We start from the raw sequence: 26,965 nt of genomic DNA on the forward strand, positions 1-26,965 counted from the left end.
CACAGTGGCCATCATTGCTGGGGTCAAAGTTTCTATTCCCACCAGGGACCCATCTGTGTGGAGTTTGTATAGTCTCCCAATGTTTGTTCTCGACTACATTCCAAAAATACAACTTAATTGGCTTTTGAAGAAAGTAGCCCAAGTGTTTGTGTGGCAGATAATTTAGACTACTCTCCACTCAAGTGACTAATGTGCCTAATTAAATAAGAGTTAAGGCCTACACACTAGACCAGTGGTTCTCAAACTCGGTCCTCAGGACCCCACACAGGTCACGTTTTCCAGGTCACCCAGCAGGTGCACAGGTGTAGTCATTACTCACTGACACATTTTAAAAGATCCACAGGTGGAGCTAATTATTTCACTTGTTGTTCTGTGAGGAGACCTGGAAAACATGTATTGTTTGGGGTCCTGAAAACCGAGTTTGAGAACCTGTGCACTAGACGATCTTGTTAACAATTGGCCGCACGACAATTCGTTAAAATTGTATGCACTACATCGTGCATTGCGTGCGCCTGTGGGGTCGTCGACCGCATCGCCTGATCTTCTGTATCTGTAGTCCAATCAGGCGATGCTGCTGACGATCCCATGCAGCATTATGCGGCATGGGTTTGCATATCGGGCACCGGATTTTAAAGTGTGTAAGGACTGCCCAATATGTCGGCAGTCAGCAAGGGGAACGTGTGTCGCATCACTGGGTACACACGTCGTTTAGTGTGTACCCAGCTTTACGCTGGGCATAGACTGTGAGGTAAAACGTCTGTCGGACATTTTATCTGACAAGCTGAGGCCCATGGGATATTGTGGCCATGCTCTGTGAGATATATTCGTGTATACGACAGCGGTATCTGCGTTCCTAGCCTGGGGAGGAAACATTTTTCGTTCCTGCCCTGTGAGGGAACGGGAAATGCCGGTCGGTCGGCTTCAGCAGCGCATACACAGCCTGATGCGGGCGACCAATTATCGCATCTATCGGACATCCTGGATGATTTTGCATGTCTGACAGACCGATCTACTGATCGCCCGTTGCAATGTACTGTACGATTATATCGACCTGACAAGATGTTTATTAGCTGATCGAGCGATAATATGACAGAGTATGCCCAGCCTTAGAAGCAAAGAAAAGAGCAATTAGCACCTATGTAAAAAGTTGGGAAGGGCGAGTCCAAGCTTAATTCAGAATTTCAGTGTAAAAACAAAAGCTGCCCAGTTTTTATTCGCATTGTATTTTCCCTGCACGCCGGCCCCTCTCTTTGCAAAATGGTTTGTTCCAGGAGCAAATTGCTCCTTTTTTAAAAAATGTTGCTTCCGAATCAAGCTCCCTCTGTGGAGCGATAGATTATTAGGTCGGCCCTATATAAATACAGGCGGATAATGGCAATCTGTCATTCATGTTTGAACCTCAGGCAAAAAAAACATGTTAGCGTCCGAACAATTCTTGGAAATCCTTGATCTCAAGAAAAGTATTTCTTCTTCTTTTGACATCGTAAAACGGTATTAAGTTGGTGACATAAAAACAGCGTGAGTTTCCCCCCCCTCCCTATGTAAAGGAAGACTATAACATTGGGATCCCTCTGACGGACTGATCAGTACAATAGATTCCACACACCGTTGCACCAGGTGATTAAAAGTAAAAATGTAAGGCTGCCCACTTTTGCAGCATGCCATTGACTGGTCCTGTTTGCTAGGTGATGTCATGCTGCTTAGATTTTATGTATGAAAATGCAAACAATGAACGTTAAATGTTCTGTATATTCACAAAGCTCCCAGTGTAACCTTCCAATACAGGTTTTTAATTGAATGGAAAAGCATTTAGCAGAATTATACATCAGCCGCAGCTTTTCTCTTTTTATTCTCGTTACTAGGTACCCACAAGTGAGCAAATATAGATTATTTAACTGATGTGCAACCACTCTACATGGGAAAGATAGAAAACCAATAATGTGCTTTATTTTTCCTGACATGTTGGTTTTAGCCATAGCTACTGCGAGGGGCTTCTGACGCTCGCTGCGCCCAGTTAACGTCTGATGGTAATCAATGATGTCGGGAAGCCTTCCAATATGCAAGGTGATGCGACCTGTTCCCCCCGCACATATTTATCCATGTGGTTATTGCAGGATATGGCTCAGATGACACAGTAGGGACAGGCTGGCTATACAAGCTCTATAACAATTCATGTTCCTGTGCAGTATTGATTGCTGGTGTAAGGGTGTGGTCCAGGCCCTCAGTGAGTTTCATCTCCCAGCTCGGTATTCCATTTCACTGCAAAGTCTCCAGCAGCCTGTGAGCTCCTCCGAGCACATAGCAGCAGCCTGCCTGGTGTTTACACACACACACAGAGCCCTGTAAAAGACATGCATTGCATAAGGGATTATGTAGCCCTGAATGGGTGACACCGCCAGCATAGGCGTGTATCCTACCCGCTGCAAGAAGCATCATTCTCCTGCTGTTTTGTACATTTTTCATGTTATTTATAGCGCAGGGCTTAGGGACAATGAGCGGACTGTTTGCAGGTAACTGATCGGCGCAGAGCAGGATTAGATAGCAGTTGTTACCAGCATCCACCTCCTCATTTTCTAAAAATGGGGCTGTCAGAAGAACAGCTGCCGCTGAATTGGAGGGAAATGCAGCTAGCAGCTGTTCATCTTCAGCACTGTAGGGTCTACTAGGAAAGCTTCCTGGACATATACACATCTGCTGCCTGGTGTGACTGTTTGCAGAGAGTGCTTGCTCAGACAGCTCCATTCTATCCTGCCAGCGAAATTAACCTCTTCACGTCTGGGATCTACCAGTAAGGTCACGTGTCATTTCCCCCGGTGTGCAGGAATACAGTCATGCGCTAGAAACCAACTGTTGTGCGCGAAGTTTAGCGACCGCTTGCTTGCAGCAGGTAATGTGGGCAGCGCGGTTGGCGTAGTGGTCAACATTGCTGTCTCGCAGCACTGAAAGTCTTCGGTGCTACCAACCAACATACAACCATGCACTAGTAAGCTTTTGAACTCTTGTGTGGGTTCGATTCACAGCAAGGCCCTATCTGTGTGGAGTTTGAGGAAATCCACGAAAACACGGAGAACATACAGTGTGTTCCGGTTTCATCCTACAGTCCAAACACATACTTACTGGTAGGTTAATTGGCTTCAGACAAAAAAAATATATATATTTTTATTCCTAGTGTGTGATGTGAATGACTGACTGACATATCTGTAAAGGGTTTGCGTAATACATGCGCGCTATATAAAAAAAAAATATATAAAACAGAAACGATTTGATATATAAATAATATGAAATAAATGAGACACTGGCTCGCTTTGACAGATCCATTTGGACTCCTGCATTTGAAGCACCTACAATGGTCCTGTGGTCTTGTGGTTTTTTTTTTCTAGGCTACTAATTGAAGCATTAACCCATTCCTCGCTGTCCCACAGTGGACAGCTTGTTGTGAGATGGTCCTGCACGGTGGTAGTGCGCTTTGTTTGGTCTCCCAGCTTATGACGCTGGCTGAGTTGCCTTTAGTGTCCTGTGTGCATGTGTGTCCAGCCCCCTCACTCTGCCAGCAAATGTAGCAGCTTTGCCTTGTGCAGCACACACACACACACACACCGTTCTGCTCCACAGCGAGAGGCGAGAGAGAGGCAGCGCTCCGCTTGCAGGGATTTACTTCTCTTCGCACACATTACATCCTCTGACTCTACTGGTTTCTCTGCTCTTGTCTGAAATCTTTTCTGGGTGCCTGGATATAAGGGAACATCTGTAGCGCATGCCAACTGTATGTAAGTCTGACCTATCCCTTTCGTAGCCTTGGTTATCCCTGTGCACTGTGACATCTCTGGTTGTCCAAGCATCGTTCGTCCAATAGCGAAGATATAAACAACTTGTTCACTGTGCATGCTTATGGCTTGCATGTGTCTGGATTTGAAAGGAAGCTCCGCATACATGCAATTGCATCTTGTGAACATAGCGTTTAATTTGCTTTATATGTAGCCTCCTGCAGGATAGTTCTGTTGCCTTTTTGTATTTCCTCCGGCAGTAACACCTATTGGGTGTGCGGGAAAGAATGCATGTTAGAACTACCCCTTGGGAGAGCTTGTTCCTTTATGAATGGTTTTATTTTAATTTGGCTACACAACGGTCTTGTCCAGAATGCCGGCCATATGTAAAAGACAGACGTATCTTGCGTATTGCATGGGCGAAATGTCGCATACAAATACTGGACTCGAACATTGACCCCCCCCCTACATCAGAAACACACACACCCACCAGAAATATATTCCACTAAACTGGCCCAGGATCCCCCTCCCCGTACTTTGCACGGAAGGCAAAACGACTTGACACGTACTGTACACTAGTAATCGCTTCCCAAACCGACACTCCAAAAACAACAAAACAAAACATTTCACCCACTATGTTGCTAAGAGATTACCGGACTGCCCTACACTCCCTAGTTAGACATTGACAGTAATCTTTTGACAGGTGATGAAATCACTCTGTGTCATAAGTGGCTGTTCTATTAACTGGTCTTTTTCGGGTTTGTTTGACAGTCTGTCAAATAAGCAAAAAGCAACCAAGTGTCTGCCTTCAGCGCTGCTCTAACCAGTCATTCAAAAATATTTTTTAATCATTTTTTTTTTTTGTTTTGTTGATTTTTATAGTTTTTTCTTTTTTTTACATTCAGTCTCTTATGCATTGATGGCATGAAGAGTGGATCGCTGGGTTAAAACGTGTCTATTACGGAGTATGCTGGATTAAGAGCAGTTCCTGGAAGCTTAGGGTGGGGATGGAAGGACCTATCGTTTTCCTATCAACAGAAATATTAGCTGTGCAGCGTCCTCTTGCTGTGCGCTCCCTACTCTCCTGCTAATGGGGAGGCATAAATGTTTAAGTAGGTCTGATGTGTTGGTTCCAGCTAGAGCGGCTTCTCTTTTGTGTGGTGATTAATTGTTATGGTTCCCCCCCTCCTCCATTTCCACGCTCTGCCCTGCATTTATATGCTGGAAGTTTTTTTGTCTCCTGGTGGCGGCTGAACTTTTAACGTATTTCAATAGCATTCGTCGCCACATCTGTGAATGAGGAGCCGCTGCAATGGCGGGGACTGCGAGCGTGTGATGAATCTGCAGACGATCCTAGCTAATGTAGGCTAACCAGCATGTGCCCGGTTTCATCATGCAATAATTATGATGGCTGTAATAGAATTAAAATTATTTATACGTAACAATCTTGGAATAAATATTTAATTATAACATAATGGAAGCAACAGTGATTACCGATAAAGCTTTGGAGATGGGGATTTGTCGTTTGAGATCATTTTTGGAATTCATGAACACAAATGACTTGGTTGTACAAAACATTTCAGGTGGTGTTCCACTACTATAATGTCTAAAGTGTATGTATATATATTGTGTATATATATATATATATATATATATGTGCACACACTCCCTTTTGCACTTAGTAACCAAAAAAATAACCTGTTCTTGATTTACATGTGATTTGCATATTTCTGGAATTGCTCTCATTGTTATAGTAACCATTGCTGGGTTTTGTTTGGGTTTGATCATCGTTCTAATAGGACGGAAGTTACAGAGTTGTGTTTGCACAGATACATCATGGTACCCGGAAAAAGCATGGTCCAGCAGTTAGCTGTGGTCTCTGGAGATTTGCGTTACACTTCTGTTTTTTTCACAACCACAGTGTCTACAAGGGAGAAACCACAGTGTTTCCTGGGGTCAAACAACAGCCTGTCTGTGGTTTGTGTGTAAATCACTGAGGCAGAACGTGAAGTTCCTCAGCACGGCGCTGCACAGATGTGACACCGAGGCTTTTGTTGGGAGCCTGATTGGGACTCCCGGGCTCCTAGGACAAAGCGTGTAAGAGGACAGGAATGGTGTCGTCCAGGAGCTGCTGTTGGCCCTTGTTAGCTGAGTGGCTATTGCTATCCAGCGAGGAAATATTTAATGCTGGTCACCTTAATCACCATTTGTTTTTGCCTTGAGCGTTAAACATTGGTGTCTTGTTAAATATGTTGGAGCAGTGGAAGGAACATGTTCCACCACCCCTAAACCCCTGTTCCTCTTGTGCCAGTGTTGGTCCCTGACGGCTACACATTTTCTTGAATAACCTGTAAGCCATCTATAGGGCTAGTACTTGCTTGTAAACGTATTTGTTGATAAATCACCATGCAGTACACTAACAGTGATCTCTGTATCTTTCCCATTTTTCTGTTACAATATAAATGACATCCATCATTTACTGATAACCTTGAGAGACTTTTAGGAAAACTGTACCACAAGGAACTGTGCAATAAAGAGGTTTCCCAGAGCAGCCAATCAGAACTCACTGAATACTCGCAGTTGCAGCCTGGTTGGGCAGTAAATGCTACTTTATTCTGCAGTTACCGCTTTGCAGTATTTTGCATGTGTCCACCAGTAATTAGTATTGTAAAACTGTTGCCTGTTAGAAATTGATTACTAAGTTTACATGCCTGTATACAGCAATTAGTATTGAGGGGCATATCACAGATAAAATTCGTTGGTTAAATTTATAGACCCCTCTTCTGCTAAGGGTTAAACGGATTATATGTACTCTTCATAGAGCGTGTTCTAAAGGAAACCAGCTTTAATGATCAGTCTCCTGAGAAGGCGGACACATTTTCATTATTTGTGTTCTTTAACTTGTTTAAAAGATCTGCTATGTCATTGTTTTATTATTTGGTGTATGATGATAGTTGGACAAGTATAGGTTTAATAATACATAAACCCTGTAAAGTAGTCTCTAAAGCAGGCCTGACCAACCTGTGGCTCTCCAGCTGTAGTGAAACTACAAGTCTCAGCATACCCTCCCACCGATCAGCTGGTGAAGCATGCTGGGACTTGTAGTATCGCAACAGTTGGTGATCCACCGGTTGGCCAGGCCTGCTCTAAGGCCTTGTACACACACTAGTGACATAATACGTGCTTTCACTAGCTTTTTATCCTGTATTGTTAAAGCTAGTATAATACAGGTAAACAGGGTGACATCAGGACTTGTTGTTTCCAGTGTCACCATATCACTCACCTTTATACCTGTGGTTTCGACCTCTGTGGCTTTATGGATTAGGACAACCATTCAAACACAAGACAAACTCGTTAAGGGCAATGGCATCTTCTCCATTGACCTCCCCGAACACAAGCTGCAGGTTATCTCTGCATTTTAAGTGCGTTTACATTTAACATGCAGATTCATGTGTTTTGGAGATTGAATAACCAGCGTAATGCAAGATCAACAACTTGCCCCCCGCACAGACACTCTGGGTCTATGTGAGTGGACTGCAAAGGCAGCAATCAGTGGGGGCTACTGTATTTTGCAGCTGCCAGTACCGAACTGCTAACACTCTTTGCATCATTAAATACAGTTTTAACATTTCATAATAGTAAAGTACACTAACCAGTGCTGGTAATAGACTTCTTTCCCTGAACAAGTCGTTTTCTAGTCCTAGAAGCCAGGTACCAGAATTAGGCTGTCCATTGGTTGGATCTGGAAGTTGAACCTGAAAAATTCTATGTACTGTGTTATTTATAAAATAGTATAATAATAAAATGATACTGTGCACATAGTAGGTCTCGCAGCCTTTCAGCATTCTCTCTGTGGCTATGTATTTCAATAAAAACCATGAGCTCTGAGGCGATCATTGCTGACGTCACTTATGCCCACATGTGAGAGAAACGGTGCCTAGCTAGGAATGCTGGGCCCCCCATTAAGTGGCTCAATGTGAACATTTCAAACACATCACTTGTGGAATTTTCTGGTGGTCTCAGATAAATATTGGGGAGGAAATGTGTGTGGTTTTCACAGAAAGCACAACCTTCCTGTCTTCTTGTCTGCCTGGCTCAGACATGCACTAGGTCTAGTGGGGAGATATGGATCATTGGCATGTAACTTTCTCTCTCGCTCACTTCTTCTGACTCTCTCGCTCTCTTCTGGCTCGCTCGCTCTCTTCTTCTGGCTCGCTCGCTCTCTTCTTCTGGCTCGCTCGCTCTCTTCTTCTGGCTCGCTCGCTCTCTTCTTCTGGCTCGCTCGCTCTCTTCTTCTGGCTCGCTCCCTCTCTCCTTCTGGCTCGCTCCCTCTCTCCTTCTGGCTCGCTCCCTCTCTCCTTCTGGCTCGCTCCCTCTCTCCTTCTGGCTCGCTCCCTCTCTCCTTCTGGCTCGCTCCCTCTCTCCTTCTGGCTCGCTCCCTCTCTCCTTCTGGCTCGCTCCCTGCTCGCTCTCCTACTGGCTCGCTCCCTGCTCGCTCTCCTTCTGGCTCGCTCTCTGCTCGCTCTCCTTCTGGCTCGCTCTCTGCTCGCTCTCCTTCTGGCTCGCTCTCTGCTCGCTCTCCTTCTGGCTCGCTCTCTGCTCGCTCTCCTTCTGGCTCGCTCTCTGCTCGCTCTCCTTCTGGCTCGCTCTCTGCTCGCTCTCCTTCTGGCTCGCTCTCCTTCTGGCTCGCTCCCTCTCTTCTTCTACTGGCTCTCCTCCAGCTGTCTCTTGCACAGTTCTCTGTAAAACAGACAAGTACTTCTCCAAACAGTACCTGTGACTTCAGTGTTGCCTAGTCCTCACCTGACATGCAGAAGGGTTTAGATATAGGCCCATCCCCCTCCTTCACCCTTACCAATACTTTTGCACTTCTTGTTGCATGTTGTGTACATATGTTTAGTAACTGGACCATTAATAAATTTTTCATGTGGTCAGTTCGTTAGATCACTTCTGCAAACACATGAGGACCTGTTAGCGGAAAAGATGAATCCCTAAACCAGCTATAATGGTGGTCGTTCACTTACTGCAGTGGTTCCCAAGGATATCTATGCTTGGGCACAGGTGATTTAATTAGGACCTCATTTGTTTTGACTTAACCATCTGTGCTCAGCCATGGATATCCTTAGAACCTGGACTTTTAGGATGCCTTGGGGGCTGAGTCTGGTAACCACTGACTTACTGGACCTATGTGCTTGCCCGAAATAAGTTGAATGATTAAGATCAGATCATTATAGCTCAAAACACTGCAACATTGGGCCAGTTTCTCTCTGCATATGTGCCAGCATAAAAGAAAATAGGGGGTATATTTACTAAAGTGCAGGTTTTTCGAAGTATTGATGTTGCCCATAGCAACCAGATTCTACTTCACATTTTAATTAGCACCTTCTAGAAGAAAACGGATAGAATCTGGTTGCTATGGGAACATCTCCACTTCTCAAAACTCGCACTTTAGTAAATATACCCCTAGGTCAGTGATTCCCAAACTTTTTTTGAATCACTGCACCCTAGAGTATTAGCATTGTTTTCAAGGCGCCCCTAAGCCTAAAGTTTATTAATGAGAAATTCAGAAGAAAAAAAATTATTACCTAAATTGTGCTGACCTGTCATCCTTAGGATCAGGTTTGTGCTTCTGTTTGTCCACATATTTACATTACATTGACCATAATGAATTTGATTTGGTGCTGGACCACCAGGCTGAGGCACCCCCATCGTGCCACGGCACACAGTTTGGGAACCACTGCCCTAGGTGTTAAATAACTATTTCTCCCTGTCTTATCAGACAAATGTGATGGTGAAATATAAATGTATTAATTGCCCTTTCTAGGTAGTATTGCTTCTCAGCTACTTGCAACAGTGTTTTGGGTGTTCACTACTTTTACCCCAGATGTCTGGCACACACCATATTGCATGCAAATATATGTAGACCTAATGAATAAAACCTAATAAAATACATAGGTTCAAGTTTTTATAATTTATAACTGTATATATGTTCAGTGGATGTCAGAGAATATTTAAAGGATATTTGCAACCGCTTCAGTTCCTCAAGCTAAAAAGGAAACCTAATACTACTTGTGTAGGGTGCTGATCCAGCAGGGACTGTCATGTGGTGACAATGGTGACAACACAGACAGTAGGTTGGTCAAAGCTCCACCTGATCATGAGTGTAAGCCTGAGTTCATAAGTTTTTTGTTTTTTTTTCTATTCTGAAGGTACCCATCCACTAGCAGACATGAAAACGACTGCACGATTACGACATTATTATTACGAGTTATTTATATAGCGCACACATATTCCGTAGCTTTACAGAGCATATTTGGCCACTCACATCAGTCCCTGCCCCAGTGGAGTTTACAGTCTATATTTCCTACCACATGTACACGCACACACATACAACCTAGGGTTAATTTTTGGTAAGAGCCAATTAACCTACTAGTCTATTTTTTGGAGTGTGGGAGGAAACCGGAGCACCCACGCAAGCACAGGGAGAATATAAAATCTCCGCACAGTTAGGGCCGTGGTGGGAATCGAACACACAACCTCAGTGCTGTGAGGCTGTAATGCTAACCATTACACCGTCTGTGCTGCCCATTGTAAGCGTGCAGTCGTTTGTCAGTCTGTGATGAGCCTGCACTGAACAAGCAGTCGTTCAGTGCAGGCTCATCAATCCTCTGCAGACATGCTCAACCTGACGTTATCGTCAGGTTGACCAGCATGTTTGCACGATGATAGATGTCTAAATGACCAGCAGGAGCGCGCATCGCTGGTCGTTTTAGACATTTTTGCAAAGTGTTTGCAAACTATTTATGAATGTTATCGTTCAATCGCTCAACTTAATCGTCTAGTGGATGGGCACCTTAAGTAACACAAGTTCACTATAAACTTGCTATACAGGCTAACAATTACGGTATTGCGCCTAGGTGCTGATTTAAGGTTAGGTGCAAATTTTGGCTTTAGCAACCAGAGCTTATGTGCCGTGGTCCGTGATTGACTTGGACAAATTGTAATCTATTATTTTTGTTACCTGTAGGGAATTATTATTATATAGTTTAGAGTCTTTGGGACTGATACAGCGTGCACTGCTGATGGCAGATTCCTGATTTATCATGATTCTGCGCATGCGCAGGACCCATTCTGCAAGTGTGCAGCCATTGAAGGCGCGGTGCAGGGGTCAACTGGTATTCCCGAAAACGGGGGCGTGTCCTGGGCTCACAAGCCGGCCAGCCTGAGTAAGCCGAGACTTACTCAGCTGCCTGGCAGCCCAGCACTGTCCACCATCATGACCATCAATCACGATGGTCATCCCAGCCTGCGACCTCAGTCACACACTACCTGCTACATTGGCATAATAACAAGGGGGTAATTGCAAGGCTGCCTGCGTGCAGCTTTGCAATGCGATCCATACTGAATCACCCCTTTTGTTGCTGGGCTCCTTAATACTCCTGAAATCACTAAATATTTCTGTTACTTGTCCCGTCTTGTTGGCTGACTATCTGCCTAAAAGTGGAGCTTCTCTCGGGTACCACACAGGATAAGATAAAAACCTGCATCTGAGCGATGGACTTGACAATCTTGTGGCCATATACCAAGCATGATTGTTGGGCTAGAAGCTGTCCACAGGCACTTGTCGGGCCTAGCAATGGCATCACTGTGGCATGTTATTTGTGCAGATGATGCCTGAATTCTATAGGACCTTATTGGAAAACATGCAGTCAAGTTCCGTTCAAATTATTCACAAAGTTTCCAATACTATTCAGTCATCAAAATGAAAATTGTTACATGTGTGCCTAGAGATCTTCACTTTACGACAAACCTGTTGTGGCCGGTCAGGGTGAGAGTGAAGTTTTGATGACTTCATAAGGCAAAAAGTTCAATGTTCAGGACATATTTTTTCAACCTGTAGTTTACGAAGGAAAAAAATAATTAAGATCTAAAAGCCTGTCCGGTTAGTGTAAGTTGCATTTTTTGTATCATGAGTAAATCATCGGGTGCAGTGGCTGTTATATTTTGTATCCATGACTACACAGGGTTTTCAGATCTTTTTGGTTTCCAGTTCTTAAACCACCAATGGTGCATGTTGTAAGGATTCCTGACATGGATTTGGTTTGTCTCAATGCTGAATTGTTGATACAGATATAGGTGTGTATAATATAGATATATAATATACTAATATGACAACATTGGGAGAGTGGTCGCTTCCTTAGAGGTATGAATATTAGATCAGACCGCTGTAGCAGGCACAGTCGCCTATGATAGCTCCCTAGCAGAGGGTTAAAGTAAATCTTGTCCAGCATATACGAGCATTCCCCAGTGCTAGGCACAATTAAGCGAAGAACAGTTTTCAGGTTACGTGGAAGTTGCAGAACCTTCAGCTTTGCTCTCTGGCTCTTTGATCAGCGGTGTCGAGGGAGATGGATGACGCAGAGAGGTTATTCCTTTGGGTCCTGTGAAATCGCCTTCCACACATATTATAATGCAGTTAAAGACACCTGAAAAGCTTTTGTCGTCATTCTCTCCCCTACCTCGTGGTATCCTGGCCTCCTTGGATCTCCCAGTTGGATCTGGTTTTTAGTCAGTACTGTTAGCATGATTGTCGGGATACTGTACATGTCTCTGACAACCCTGATCTGTAGAGGTTCTGTGAGTTTTGCCAGCTCTCTTGTGTACCTTATTCTCTCTCCCCGTGTACTTATTGTGAAGCAAAGTACTGGAAATTAGCATAGAAAAAAGGGTGCAGGGAGGGAGGGCACGTCCTCCAGTCCATGTTCTAATACTATATTCCTTCTGATTGAGGGGAGGATGGGTGACTTTGTAGAGCCTCTTTAGGCTATTGGGAGAACGTGGAATAGCTCCTCATCTGGATCAAGGGCTGGAAATAAGGATTTCGCTGTCCATCTTTTATCACTTTGATATTTTTCTTTTCTGCTCCAGCCCCCCTTATATTTGGCCTTGGTTTATATCTAGCTAGAGCAAGTTCGTCATGATTTCCTGTTTTGTAACCGTGTGATCAGTGCCTGGTGTTCCACAGGTTGCTATATTACATCACTTTCTACAGCTCTGCTGCCTGAACTTGCCCTCCGGGTCTCCCGCTGTGCAAGGGACTAGGACGATCCCAAGAGTTATAGTATTGCCTAAACAATCTGCTATAGCCAGCTATATTAGCACAGATCCACTCGCACTGCTGGCAAAGTCTGAGGACATGTTGTAGTACCATGGTATTACAGATGATGTAGATCTCTCATCCGATCATTGTATTATTAGATCTCTCAGTTCAATGGGCTTGAGCAAATTTGGGCTACGGTGTGCAGGAAGCCGGGTTCCCTGAGTGCAGATGACTTTCTGAATTTTAGCACTTGTGTGTCCTGTGAGCAAGAGAATGTTTCACTGCATCTTTTAATCCTATCGTAGGTTACAAGTTGGTTAGCTTTGGGCCTGGTGCCTGAGACTTTCATTTTGATGTGATATCTATGGGATCTTACTAAACCGTGTCTCACGTGACCATGCGTGCTGAAACGTCTGATGTGCCCGAGGTTTTCGTTCTGGGTCTGCAGGTACAGTATGCCTGCTTGCAGCATTGCTGGGACATCGGGGAATCTGCCAGACTGCAGATAGGTAACTTTTTGGGGTTGCTATCCCCTAAAAAATGTTTATGTGAAAATTTAATTTTGATTTGCAAAGACTCATGAGGTCATTGTTTTTGTCCTAAGTACAAGTCGATAGGATTTGCTGATTGCAAGGCTTCTCTTTGCCTTTGGTTAAGCGTACCCACCAATGAAAACTTTTTGCTACTCTGTATGCCAGAGATTCCCAAACTTCCCTGAATCACGGTGCTTGGTCTCTGCATTTTTTTCATGGCACCACTAGGCCAAACGTTGTTTTTTTTTAGATGATCAACAAATGTTGGAGATAATTGTGCTTACCTGTCATCCTTAAACTGGGTACACACTACACAATATGTTACGATTTGGCAAAATGTAACGGCACAGTCTGTGTGTATGCATGATATGCGCACTCCCACGGTCGCATGTGATGTCAGGTTTGATGTGCTGCACGCCTGGCGTTCTGCATGCTAACGACTAGAGAAATTATCCATAGCAACCAATCAGCTTCTACCACCTATATTTATAGAATGTACGGAATTGCTAGCTAGAAGCTGGTCGGTTGCTAGGGGCAACTTGTCCACTTCTCCAATCCTTAGGGGAAATGTATCAAATCTTCTATCGCCACAGCTGTATTTGCCCTACATTTGAAAGCAGAGTTGATAAACCAGTAAATAAAATATTCTGCTGTGCACTGGCATAGTATGTATTACTCCACATTCACCTGTATACTTCATTCTGTATGGCTTGTTTACTGCTTGCCTCCTTTTTCTCTCGTGTTTTCAGATACACATAACAGAGCTGCTGGGGCCACAGGTAACGATGGACCTTACTCTCCTGTCCCCTGGTCTTCCTGTATCGCTCAGACAGACACATAACAGAGCTGCTGGGGCCACAGGTAACGATAGACCTTACTCTCCTGTCCCCTGGTCTTCCTGTATCGCTCAGACAGACACATAACAGAGCTGCTGGGGCCACAGGTAACGATAGACCTTACTCTCCTGTCCCCTGGTCTTCCTGTATCGCTCAGACAGACACATAACAGAGCTGCTGGGGCCACAGGTAACGATAGACCTTACTCTCCTGTCCCCTGGTCTTCCTGTATCGCTCAGACAGACACATAACAGAGCTGCTGGGGCCACAGGTAATGATGGACCTTACTCTCCTGTCCCCTGGTCTTCCTGTATCGCTCAGACAGACACATAACAGAGCTGCTGGGGCCACAGGTAACGATAGACCTTACTCTCCTGTCCCCTGGTCTTCCTGTATCGCTCAGACAGACACATAACAGAGCTGCTGGGGCCACAGGTAATGATGGACCTTACTCTCCTGTCCCCTGGTCTTCCTGTATCGCTCAGACAGACACATAACAGAGCTGCTGGGGCCACAGGTAATGATGGACCTTACTCTCCTGTCCCCTGGTCTTCCTGTATCGCTCAGACAGACACATAACAGAGCTGCTGGGGCCACAGGTAACGATAGACCTTACTCTCCTGTCCCCTGGTCTTCCTGTATCGCTCAGACAGACACATAACAGAGCTGCTGGGGCCACAGGTAACGATAGACCTTACTCTCCTGTCCCCTGGTCTTCCTGTATCGCTCAGACAGAAAACTGCGGCAGGATTCTCTTCAGTTATTTGTATGAAATCCACAGCTGCTCAATTACAGCATTTAACTTATCTTAAATAAAAGCCATGAATAGCCGGTAATTAACATGGTGGATTTAATTTTTTCAGTCAGATATTTTCAGGATGGCGTCATTGAAATGTCTGTCTGAAAAGAGTTCTGAATGTTTTTACTAATCAGAATTCATTGAGAATTTTATTTTTGGAGGAGGGCATTCATCTCTCTGCATACACACAGGTACGTACGTACGTACATATGTACGTGTAACAGGGTTTAAAGCATTTACATCATGGAAGAATACATGTGAGATAAATTATTTATCAATTTATATATATATTCCATGATGAAGTTGAGGTTGGTTCCTGTTACCATTTTCAATATCTTTTATCATCAGTGGTCACAATGTATTGCTGCTATCCCCTGTATTGACTGGAATATTTTCGTGTACAAGTTTCTAATCATTTGTATTCATTATTAAATACTTAAATACTACACTCTGGACCTGATTCAGACCCGCTCGCTAGATGCGTTCGCACATTGGATTTGTATGCAAATTTCGGCAATGCAGGCGATCGCACGGCAATGTCTTAGTGTGAGATCGCATGGTGTATGCAGACGCCCACCAGCCTATTCATAAGACACCCACTTGCGCACGTCATCTTCAGGGAGTGTATGGAACCATCAGTACATCGAGTACAATCGGATGCGAACGCAGCGCTTGTGGCTGACCGTACCCTACCGCTAGCACTGCGAGGACACTGTAAAATCCAGCCAGGTGACGTCTGCTATAACGCTGCCTCTTAATTATGCACGACTCCTGTCACTCACTCTGCTGAGCAGCCTATGTGCAGCGAACGAACGATTCCCGATCCCTCCCTCTGGTTCATGCACGCGCAGAATGCAGACAATCGGCTGGCTACGTGCGAATGCATCCTAGCAAGTGAGTCTGAATCAGGTCCTCTGATCGAGCCGTGGGACTAGTTTTGGGTGTGTTTGGTGCTGGGTTTCACATTTACATACTGTAGTAGTGCGAGTTTCTGCTGGTCCTAAGAGTGTTTTTTTTTTTTTTTTCAAATAAACTTTATAGACTATACAATTTAATATATTAACTATTAATATTAATTAACTGTTTAATATTAGGCCATATGAAGTATTCACTACTACACCTTAAGCACTTTTCCTGTGTTGTGTGTATGTGTTTATACATATATTTAGGTGTGTATACATGTATATAATGTTTATTATATTTTTATTGTTGGAATGCGTTCTTCAAATTATGAACACACTATGATTTTTAGATACGTTTGACATCATTGCAACCAATCCAATCATTAATCTAGTGGCCTGCACAAGGTTAGTGTTATTGGCATTTCAGAATTCCACCTCCTGGCAATGCCATTTGGTGTTATGCTCATTTAGTGATGGTGACATACCATTCAAGGGGCATTGATGTTCCCTTACCACTTTAGAACACAACAGATGTGTGGTTTAACAGTTTGAAGCATTACTGATACCCCTTTTACACCGGAGCTAAAACCGGGGTTATTGCAGGGTTAACCCGGACAGCTCCTTGGTGTAAGAGGGGTGAGGGTTGGATCGCAGGGTCCAGTGACCCGGCAATCCAACCCAGGTAACTAGCAGGGTTTAACACGGGAGTAACCCATGAAACTTTGCTGTGTGTTCGGCGCACTCCTGGTCACGATGACCTGGAGTGCGCTGCTAGCCAGCCGATTGGTCCGGCTTCAGTGGCGCTTGGAGATGACGTCATCTCCAAGCATCCACTTTCACGCCGGAAAAGCCTGGTCTATGCAGACCCGACTGCGGTGTGAGCGGCGCTGACTCGGGAATATCCCGATTCGGCGCCGGATAAATTCTGGGTCTGATCTGGATAGGAACTCTGCTTCAACTCCGGGTCAGACCCGGAAATTTGGTGGAAAATGGGTATGACTGAGGCACACAGCTTTTCCCGTTATGTTGTGTCCTGCCCCCCACCCCCAACAACAGTTTTCAGATGAATTTCCCTATAAAGCTCAATAATGGGTTAAATGATCTGGGACAGGTGTGTGGAGGTTTTATGTTCATGGGAGAGGGGTTTTTGTACTTGCAGAGGAGAGGTAAGTGTATTTATTACAGCTATTTACAAACGTGTATAAAAACACTGAGAAATTACTATAGAATCCTCCATTTGACAACCTATTAAGAACCTGAAGTACTTTCCTTATGGTCGCTAACAGCCTTCTGTATGATTCTGCTATAGCAATTGTCATATTTTGGGGGGACCAGGATGGTTTCCCCATTATTTTTCATGCACTTCTCCCAGGTCACTTTTTGTAGAAAAGTCACGCAACCTCGCCGAGAGTGCAACAAATTGCCATTCCTAACTGAATCTCGCATTTCTCAGGTGCGAGCGTTACACACTAACGGCAGTATTCAATTGTTTTGCCCCTTATACGCGCCCGACAGGAGCTATTCAATTGTTGCTCCTGTTGGGGGCGATCAGCTGCCAGCGCACCATTTCAGCTCGCAGCCCCAGCGGGGTGCGAACTAAAATGACCGAAAATTGACTTGTTTGGGCGCCCAAACAGCACTTTTCGCGATCGCACCCGGCACTTTAGTCAGGGGTAGCCTTTTTACGCGGCTAAACCCGACCACTTTGGCCTTGATCAGAGCGCAAAACTGCAACAATTGAATAGCGCACCGTGATATCCCGTCACTTTAGATTGGAGATCGGGTGCGCTATAACAACTGAATACTGCCCTATTTATGCGAGTTTCATGAAACAAACTCGCTCCTAATCGAATTGACCCCAATGGCTGATGGGAAACTAGTACTGTGTACAGAGGCCCTGATTCAGAGCCGGACGCTCTGACAGAGCGTTCGGTCTGAATCAGGGCCGGCCTTCTTGTTTTTTAGAGCGGCCGCCTGGCCGCTCGCATAGCTGTAGGTGACCACCCACAGCTATAGTGAGCGGCCAGGAAGATGGTCGCGATGGTCAAGACCATCGTGACCATCGGGCTTGCGACAAGACCCTTGTGGTAGGGTCTCGTTGCAGCAAGCCCCAGAGAGATTTCGGCTCAAACAGAGCCGAAATCTCTCCCACTGACATCACTCGTGATGTCAGTATGGCCGGCCCCAAACGGAGGCATTCACATGGGAACGCCTCCGTTTGGGCAGCCACTCCCGCAGCCCGCCCACCAAAGGGGGCGTGCTGTCACTCAACATCGACAGCACGCCCCCTTTGGTACGAGACCCGGAGCGACGGTTTGCCCGTCGCTATCCGGGTCTCGCGCATGCGCACGACGGAGCCGGCTCTGTCGTGCGCATGCGCACTGGGCCACCATCGACCCGCTTGCGAGCGCATAGCGCTCGCGAGCGGGTCTGAATCAGGCCCAGAGTTCTATTATTGCAATAGAAACTTCCATTAGTTTGAGTATGTTTGTTGATAACCTACCTCAGTGATGTGGCCACATGGGTCAAACCTCGTTTTGTGGGTCATTATAAAGATGTAATGTGAATAATAATTAATAGTTATTCAATGTTATGTGAATAACATTTTATTATTAGTATTATTTTTAGAATCCTGTATCCACATAACCGTGCAATGCGTTCACTGGTCTGTTCCAACATATAGTGACTATTAATATATAACGCCATAATATAACACAATGTGCTATAATGGAGGTGGCTGACGTGTCTACAGTGCAGCCAGGGGCTAGTCTGCTATCCATGTCGTAGCCTAAGGTGGCTGCATCTGATGCTCATTGTTTCTGAAATGAAATCCTGTCCAAAACAAAGAATGGTCCTGCTGTTCTCTAGCACAGCGCTGCCCGTTGAGCGCTTTAGGAGATTCCCTAATGCACATTCACAGGAGCTTCATACACACACTCAGCACTGTCATGATAAAAATAGAAAAGCTGCCGTTTTATTTTTGGGATTATATGTATTTTTACTGTGTTTGGGAGGAGGTGGTCCTCTTCTTCTCCCATCATTCAGGTGCCAGCTGTGCCCTGTATATGAAAAGCTTTCTGTGCATTACAAAGCAGGTTGTATTTTTTTGATGCAAGGCCTATTAAAATGCCGTGACGGTGCACGTGATGTCCAGTCTGTGGGGAAGGCTATTAATAGCTCTGGCTGAGAAACCGTGCTGGAGGAGCTTCCGCCAAAGAGATGCAGAGATTACAGCCTGTACAAAGCTTTTCTATATGGCTTTGCAGCGGAGCCAGAGCCTGCAAGGGGGCGCATTGTGCAGGAGACAGGTGCTTTTCGGATTGTCTGGTTTGTAGCCCTAGTCTCTTTTAAATATATATTTTAATTTACACAACAGCAGCTGAATGTTTTATGTTTTTGTAATCATGGCCTTTTTTATTTTTTTTATTAGGCTTTTTTCTTTTTTTTCTTTAAGTATTCCCGTTACTTTATTATAATAATAAATACGCACTCTATGGTGTATGATGTCACTGTAGCTCTTTATGTCCTAATTGTAGGCTGTATTCAAGACGGATCAATTCATAGTGATTACTCAAACCTGTTTTGTGGTACCTTTCAATGACTAAAGGTGCGTACACACTGGGCGATTAAAGTGGACGACTTAACGATATCGTTATTGTTCAGTTGTTCTCTTTATCGTCCATTTTTTTACCTAAATGATGAACGATAACGACGAACGATGCGCGTTCCCGCAGGTCGTTCATCTTTATTGTTCATCGGGCAAACTTGCAGGCCAACCTGACGATACTGTCAAGTTGCTGCATGTTGGGCAATGGGGGAGAGCCTGGCGCTGAACGATATCGTTAATGATATTGTTCAGCGGGTGTGCTCAATGTCATGAACGACATTGAGCACACCCAGCCAGGGACACACTAGACGTTATAGCTTAGGGAGCATATCGTCTAGTGTGTATGCTCCTTAAATGTGAGTGTTCTATGACCCAGACTTAATTAACATTTATAAAGTAATGGCACAACCAACAGGGCTTTACCAATGGGATCTGAAATGCATATAGATAGTAAAAAACAATTTGTGTAAATAACACCTTCTCACAGCCTTTTTAACTACATGGAAATGGGGCTTCCTACTTCAGACGAGGAAATGACTGGCACCCTCCCCACCCACCTATAGTAATATGATCTATTTCATTTTTGTGGTCTCACTGACCCATGCAACGGTGTTTTTATGATCCGACCACTAGGGGCACACTTTCATTATGTGCTACAGCTATCTTCGTCTTGAGTGGGTGTATGTGGCAGGGGTGGGCAATAAGCCCCCCCCCCCTTTTCAGTTGTTGTAGAACAACACATCCCAGCTTGCCCTGACACAGTTTTGCTGTTTTGTCATGCTAAAACTGTTGCAGGGTACGCTGAGATGTGTAGTTCAGCAGCAGCTGGAGGGGCTGCTTATTGCCCACCCCTGCTCTAGGGCATCTGCTACAATAAATATGAACTTTGTTGGGGCAGATATATCAGCAGAAGCCTTTCTGGGTTATTTATGCCATTTTAGTTGTACATCTACTGTAGTCATGGGACCTGTTAACATGATACCCAATAGGACATATATACGATTGTGTAGCGATATCATAGCTGCATGCTGCAAAGTTTTGTTGCATGTTGTTAATTGCTTTGCATGTATGGTACTGTAGCTGCATTGTTGGTGCCGTCATGGATAGTAGCTCACTGGATGCATCGTGTACCGGAGACCAGTAGTTGGCCATTGTGCCCTCCAGCTCAGCACTGCTAGGTGTGTATTAGTTGTAGTCGGGACTAGACTCCGTTATGTACATGATCACCGGGATGTTTAATACCAGAAAAAGTATTTTCAAAGAAAACCTAGTATCATCTTCTCATTTTTAAGTCACTGTTTATTGGTTGGTAACAAGTCTAGGTGACCAGTCTGTGTGTGTGTATAGCAGATGATTAGATCTGAGATGTACTTGGGTTCAAGAGTGTTCAAGCTTTCATCAACAGTGAGACTTTGTGTGTAACACAACAGAGGAGGAGAGTAGGGGGTTACTGGGCCTAGACCCATGGAGGATAGAGTTGCAGATCTGGCAGCAGCATGTGACCGTTCAGGGGCCAGGGATGCTAATGGGTAGGAGTTCTCTGTAGCTGGGATACAAGACAATTAGCCTAGGCACGCATTCTAGTATTGAGGTCATATAGGATTTGGGTAAACTTTAGAGCAAAATGGTGTAGGAAGTTTTTGGAAGTCTTGGAAGTGTGTACTTTAATTAACCTTTACCATCATAAGGGTGGGAGGGGGCATGGTTCAAAAAGTTTGCGAGACCCTGCTGTAAATGTTGTGATGTAAGTAGAAACTCCTATTTTATTTAATTTTAGAAAAGTATATTAACCCTTTTTTATATACAGCTATTCTGAAGCGTGCAGCCATTACTGATCCGTCCTCCTTTTTGGGCCCAGGGATTGCTTTTGGCCTGCGGTCACAGTGCTCAATACTGACCCCCTCCCCGACGCTTTAGTGTAGCCTGTACAGCATTTCCGTTAGGGAAGGATTTGCCACCAGGACGTCCCCCTCAGCGACAAGACACCTGTGTCAGGGCGGAGAGTGTCTGGATCAGGCTTCCACTGACATAATAATAGACCCAGAGTATACCTGTAAACCCTCGGTGCTAAGTTTTTATAAGAAACAACAGAATCGACCTATAAAGCAGGAAGGATAATATATTTATTGGTGTGTACCTATTCGTTAGAGTGTAACCTTTGGTAGAATGAGCATTTTTTTTTTCTGTTTTCGCCGCTAGACTAGGAAATTTTGATCTGTTCCTTGGGGGTATTTAAAAAAAAATATATATATATATATATATGTAGATATATAATATACTTTTTTTTTATTTTTTAAATTAAGGCGTTAATACATGCGTCTCCTGTTCAGCAAGAAATGTTAACACTTTACAGTTTTCTTAGCCGACACTTATAGCTACAAGTTTAGACTTGTTATTTGTGACCCCAAACTCTCCCGTCCTCCATTTAGAATTCCATTGTCCTGACCACTGCGCTGACATCGCTTATTAAGTGTCGCAAAGCAAGGTTATATGGCTCCTCTATCTTATGACACATTAATGCTGGGTACACACTAAACGATTGTGTACCCAGCCATGCGACTCACGATCCCAGCGCCGACGGGCCGAAACATTGGGGCAGATGTATGAAGCTCTGGAAAGTGATAAAGTGCAGAGTGATATACGACCAACCAATCAGCTCACAACTATCATGTTACAGGCTGTGTTTGAAAAATGAGAGGTGGGAGCGGATTGGTTGGTCATTTATCACTCTGCACTTTATCACTTTCCACAACTTCATACATCTGCCCCATTGTGCGGTTCGTACACACGGTGCCCGATATGCCGACCCCCGCCGCCTAGCTCTGCATGAGGATCGGCACCCTCATCGCCTGATCTTCCTGCATGTACAAAAGATCAGGCGATGCGGCTGACGAACCCACGGTAGCATGCACTACACAGCGTAATGCCTACACACTGCGCGATATTGCCGATTTTGTTGTTCCAGTGCGTCGGAATCTGCCAGATCGTTAGCAATATCGTGTAGGGTCCTTTTTTAGTCCCCCTTCAAATGTTTAAGGCCTTAATAAGTCTTGTGATCTATAAGCTGGCCCTTACAGACCTGCTTTAAATACGAAGGCCCGCAGAAGTAATTTAGTCTTCTGACGTGTATCCAGGCTATTATAAATGAATAGATTAGTGTTCCCTGCATGGAGTTGAATAGATTGCCCTGTCCATCCTCTGAACCTCATGACACCAACATTTAAATGGCCGGAGTAATGAGCCTCTGACTTATGCTGACCAGACAAGCGCTGAATGAAACTGCTTTTCCCACAGCACAGTGCCACTCGCAGCACCTCCTCCTCCTGTAGCTGTATTTCATTCTTTTCCTTTTGCACAGGATTTTCTTTTCTTTTTTTAAAGAGCCGCCTGTGTGAAGTCCTGGGAACTGCGCGCTCTCCTTGCTCTGCGTGTTTCTGCATTTTAATCTGTCGGCTCCCTGCGCCGTCTTTCTGAGCTATTTATAGCCTCCGCCTCCTGGGTTTTTTTATTCCAGTCGGCAGCTGCACCGTATTGTCATCTAACTGCCCCAGAATGAATAGCCTTTTCTGCTGCTTCCCCTCCCTCCTCCCAGAAGAGTCTCATTTATCACCGGTTCTCCTCTCTCTCTCTCTCTAAATTCAAAACGGAGAAGCCTTTTTATTCATTCAAATAAGGCAGGTGTTCCACATGGGGACCGCATGAACGGCACATACTGAATCCACACAGACATCAGACGGGGGGGCTTTTAACGCTCCCCTCAGTTCTCTGAGCTCTCTAAGACATGAAACGGGGGGCCGCTTGCTCTTCCCTTGCAGCGCACACATCAGATGGGGTCTGCTCGGAGACTTCCTTTGGCCGTTTGGTTGGGGACATTAGCTCACGGTCATCTCTACACAGATCGGCAACCTAACAGACTAGGCATACTCTGTCTCCTTAGTGCACATACATCAGACAGGGTCTGCTTACACTCCCATACGCTGTCCTCAGTCATCCATTTTCTTTCTTTCTTTTTTTTTCCCGAAGATAATTGTTGTGTGTCCTGCTTTATCGTTGTATGTTGTGCTGTGCTCTGTGCATGATAAGCTGCAGATCTTACACCGCCTCTATTCTTATTGCAGATGGAATATCTGGTCGGGACCAACCAGTGGAGCTTCTAACGCAGACTCGTGCCAAACACATGCCAAGTACTGGTGAGTACACCCACAGGCTCACTAGCCGTGCACCGTGCTATTGGCATTGACAAGTGCACTCGATAACAAGCTTCTGTGCTACAGTCGTACAGTTAACAATTGGCATGTCTTTCCAGTACTAATGAAATGGCTCAGAGTAATGAGCTATTTGTCACCGTTCCACTCACTCCCTCCTTCCCAAGATGACATAAGATTTAAAATCCCTCATGGCTTCATGATGAAGGTGTCCAACTCTTTGTTTATTTTTATTATATGTACAATGGGCAGTCTGGTGACACAGTGGTTAGCATTGCTGACTCCGTAGCGTTGGGGTCATGGTTTTGATTACAAGCAGGGACCTATCTGTGTGGAGTTTGTATGTTCTCCCCTTGCTTGTATTGGTTACCGCCCTACACTGCTCTGCCGTACACCCACACTCATAGGTTAATTGGCTGTTTGTTTATGTAGGGATTTAGGGGTCTCTTTCCTAAGCCTTGGATGGAGAAAGTGCCAACCAATCAGCTGCTAACTATAATTTTTTTCAAACATAGCCTGTGACATGGCTGTTAGGAGCTGATTGGCTGATACTTTATCTCCGTTCACTTTATCGCCATTCAAGGCTTCGTAAATAGACACCTTAGGCTGTAAGCTCCAACAGGGTATGGTCTCATAGGAATGATGGCACTTCCAGGATGGCTCCCTCACCCTCCACAGAAATGTACATTTATTTCAGTTGTATTGGGAGACACCTGCTTTATACATATAGAACAATTACTCCTTTAGTCACAATTATCTCACAGCAATGTACATATGATTTATAGCAGTCAAGTGATTTGATTAGGGGCGGCATGAAAATCAGGGGGGCACCTTTTGGCCTTCTACCTAGTAGTAGTGGTCACTGTATTGAGTGTTCCTGGAGACTACCTCTCTTCCACCCGTACAGCAGAGGTGCATGGTGATGTCCTTTTACACCCAGCAAATTTACGGACGGCTGTCACAGACTTAATTGACGTGAAATTGGCCTATTCCAAGCCAAATCCGATTGAGAGTGTAAAGCCGCGTATCCACTACACCAGGCATGTCAAACTCAAAATACCAACCAGGCCGAATATTCAAGGTCTAAAGACGCACATCCGCTAGGCAATATTAATGTGCGATTGCACGATTACGATATCGTAATTGTGCAGTCGCTCATTAATCGTGCACTACAATGTCGGAAATGTCCAGCGATGCGCGCTCCCGCTGGTCGTTTCCGACATCAATCATCGCCCGAACATGGCGGTCAATCTGCCAATAATGACAGATTGACCATGTTCGGGGATGATGGAGGGTGCCTGCACTGAACAACATATCGTTCAGTGTAGGCACTGCAGGGAATGGGGAACGACATTACGATGCAGTAATCGTACTCTATTTCCCTAGTCGCCTAGTGGATGTGCGGCTTTAGAGTATGTGGGCCGTAAGAAAAAAAAAAAAGTGTTATATGCAGATCCCACTGCACCATCACACCAGTACTCCCCCCCTCATAGATCCCACTGCACCATCACACCAGTACTCCCCCTCACAGATCCCACTGCACCATTACACCAGTACTCCACCCTCACAGATCCCACTGCACCATCACACCAGTACTCCACCCTCACAGATCCCACTGCACCATCACACCAGTACTCCTCCCTCACAGATCTCACTGCACCATAATACCAGTGCTCCACCCTCACAGATCCCACTGCACCATCACACCAGTACTCCTCCCTCACAGATCACACTGCACCATCACACCAGTACTCCTCCCTCACAGATCCCACTGCACCATCACACCAGTACTCCTCCCTCACAGATCTCACTGCACCATCACACCAGTACTCCTCCCTCACAGATCCCACTGCACCATCACACCAGTACTCCTCCCTCACAGATCCCACTGCACCATCACACCAGTACTCCTCCCTGACAGATCAAACTGCACCATCACACCAGTACTCCTCCCTCACAGATTCCACTGCACCATCAAACCAGTACACCCCCTCACAGATCCCACTGCACCATCACACCAGTACTCCACCCTCACAGATCCCACTGCACCATCACACCAGTACTCCTCCCTCACAGATCCCACTGCACCATAATACCAGTGCTCCACCCTCACAGATCCCACTGCACCATCACACCAGTACTCCTCCCTCACAGATCACACTGCACCATCACACCAGTACTCCTCCCTCACAGATCCCACTGCACCATCACACCAGTACTCCTCCCTCACAGATCTCACTGTACCATCACACCAGTACTCCTCCCTCACAGATCCCACTGCACCATCACACCAGTACTCCTCCCTCACAGATCCCACTGCACCATCACACCAGTACTCCTCCCTGACAGATCAAACTGCACCATCACACCAGTACTCCTCCCTCACAGATTCCACTGCACCATCAAACCAGTACACCCCCTCACAGATCCCACTGCACCATCACACCAGTACTCCTCCCTCACAGATCTCACTGCACCATAATACCAGTGCTCCACCCTCACAGATCTCACTGCACCATAATACCAGTGCTCCTCCCTCACAGATCACACTGCACCATCACACCAGTACTCCTCCCTCACAGATCCCACTGCACCATCACACCAGTACTCCTCCCTCACAGATCCCACTGCACCATCACACCAGTACTCCTCCCTCACAGATCCCACTGCACCATCACACCAGTACTTCTCGCTCACAGATCAAACTGCACCATCACACCAGTACTCCTCCCTCACAGATTCCACTGCACCATCACACCAGTACACCCCCTCACAGATCCCACTGCACCATCACACCAGTACTCCTCCCTCACAGATTCCACTGCACCATCACACCAGTACACCCCCTCACAGATCCCACTGCACCATCACACCAGTTCTCCTCCCTCACAGATCCCACTGCACCATCACACCAGTACTCCTCCCTCACAGATCTCACTGCACCATCACACCAGTACTCCTCCCTCACAGATCTCACTGCACCATCACACCAGTACTCCTCCCTCACAGATCTCACTGCACCATCACACCAGTACTCTTCCCTCACAGATCCCACTGCACCATCACACCAGTACACCCCCTCACAGATCCCACTGCACCATCACACCAGTACTCCCCCCTCACAGATCTCACTACACCAGTACTCCCCCCTCACAGATCCCACTGCACCATCACACCAGTACACCCCCTCACAGATCCCACTGCACCATCACACCAGTA

At 45.5% G+C, this 26,965-nt stretch overlaps 1 protein-coding gene across 4 annotated transcripts in view; it reads left to right on the plus strand.

The window, feature by feature from the left end:
* The window catches only part of HDAC4 (histone deacetylase 4), a 165,275-nt gene that overhangs the window by 72,708 nt on the left and 65,602 nt on the right, over positions 1–26,965 (plus strand). For 3 of the 4 annotated variants that reach the window (XM_088467756.1, XM_088467758.1, XM_088467759.1), the window contains exon 3: positions 23,660–23,731. In XM_088467756.1, coding sequence (XP_088323882.1) covers positions 23,660–23,731 — 72 coding nt within the window. Of the gene's footprint in view, positions 1–3,602; positions 3,768–23,659; positions 23,732–26,965 lie in introns of those variants that run through there. The other variant, XM_088467757.1, reaches the window with a different exon arrangement.

This window comes from Taudactylus pleione, unplaced genomic scaffold (assembly GCF_031769625.1).
Source record: "Taudactylus pleione unplaced genomic scaffold, aTauple2 ptg000074l, whole genome shotgun sequence".
NCBI lineage: Eukaryota > Metazoa > Chordata > Amphibia > Anura > Myobatrachidae > Taudactylus > Taudactylus pleione.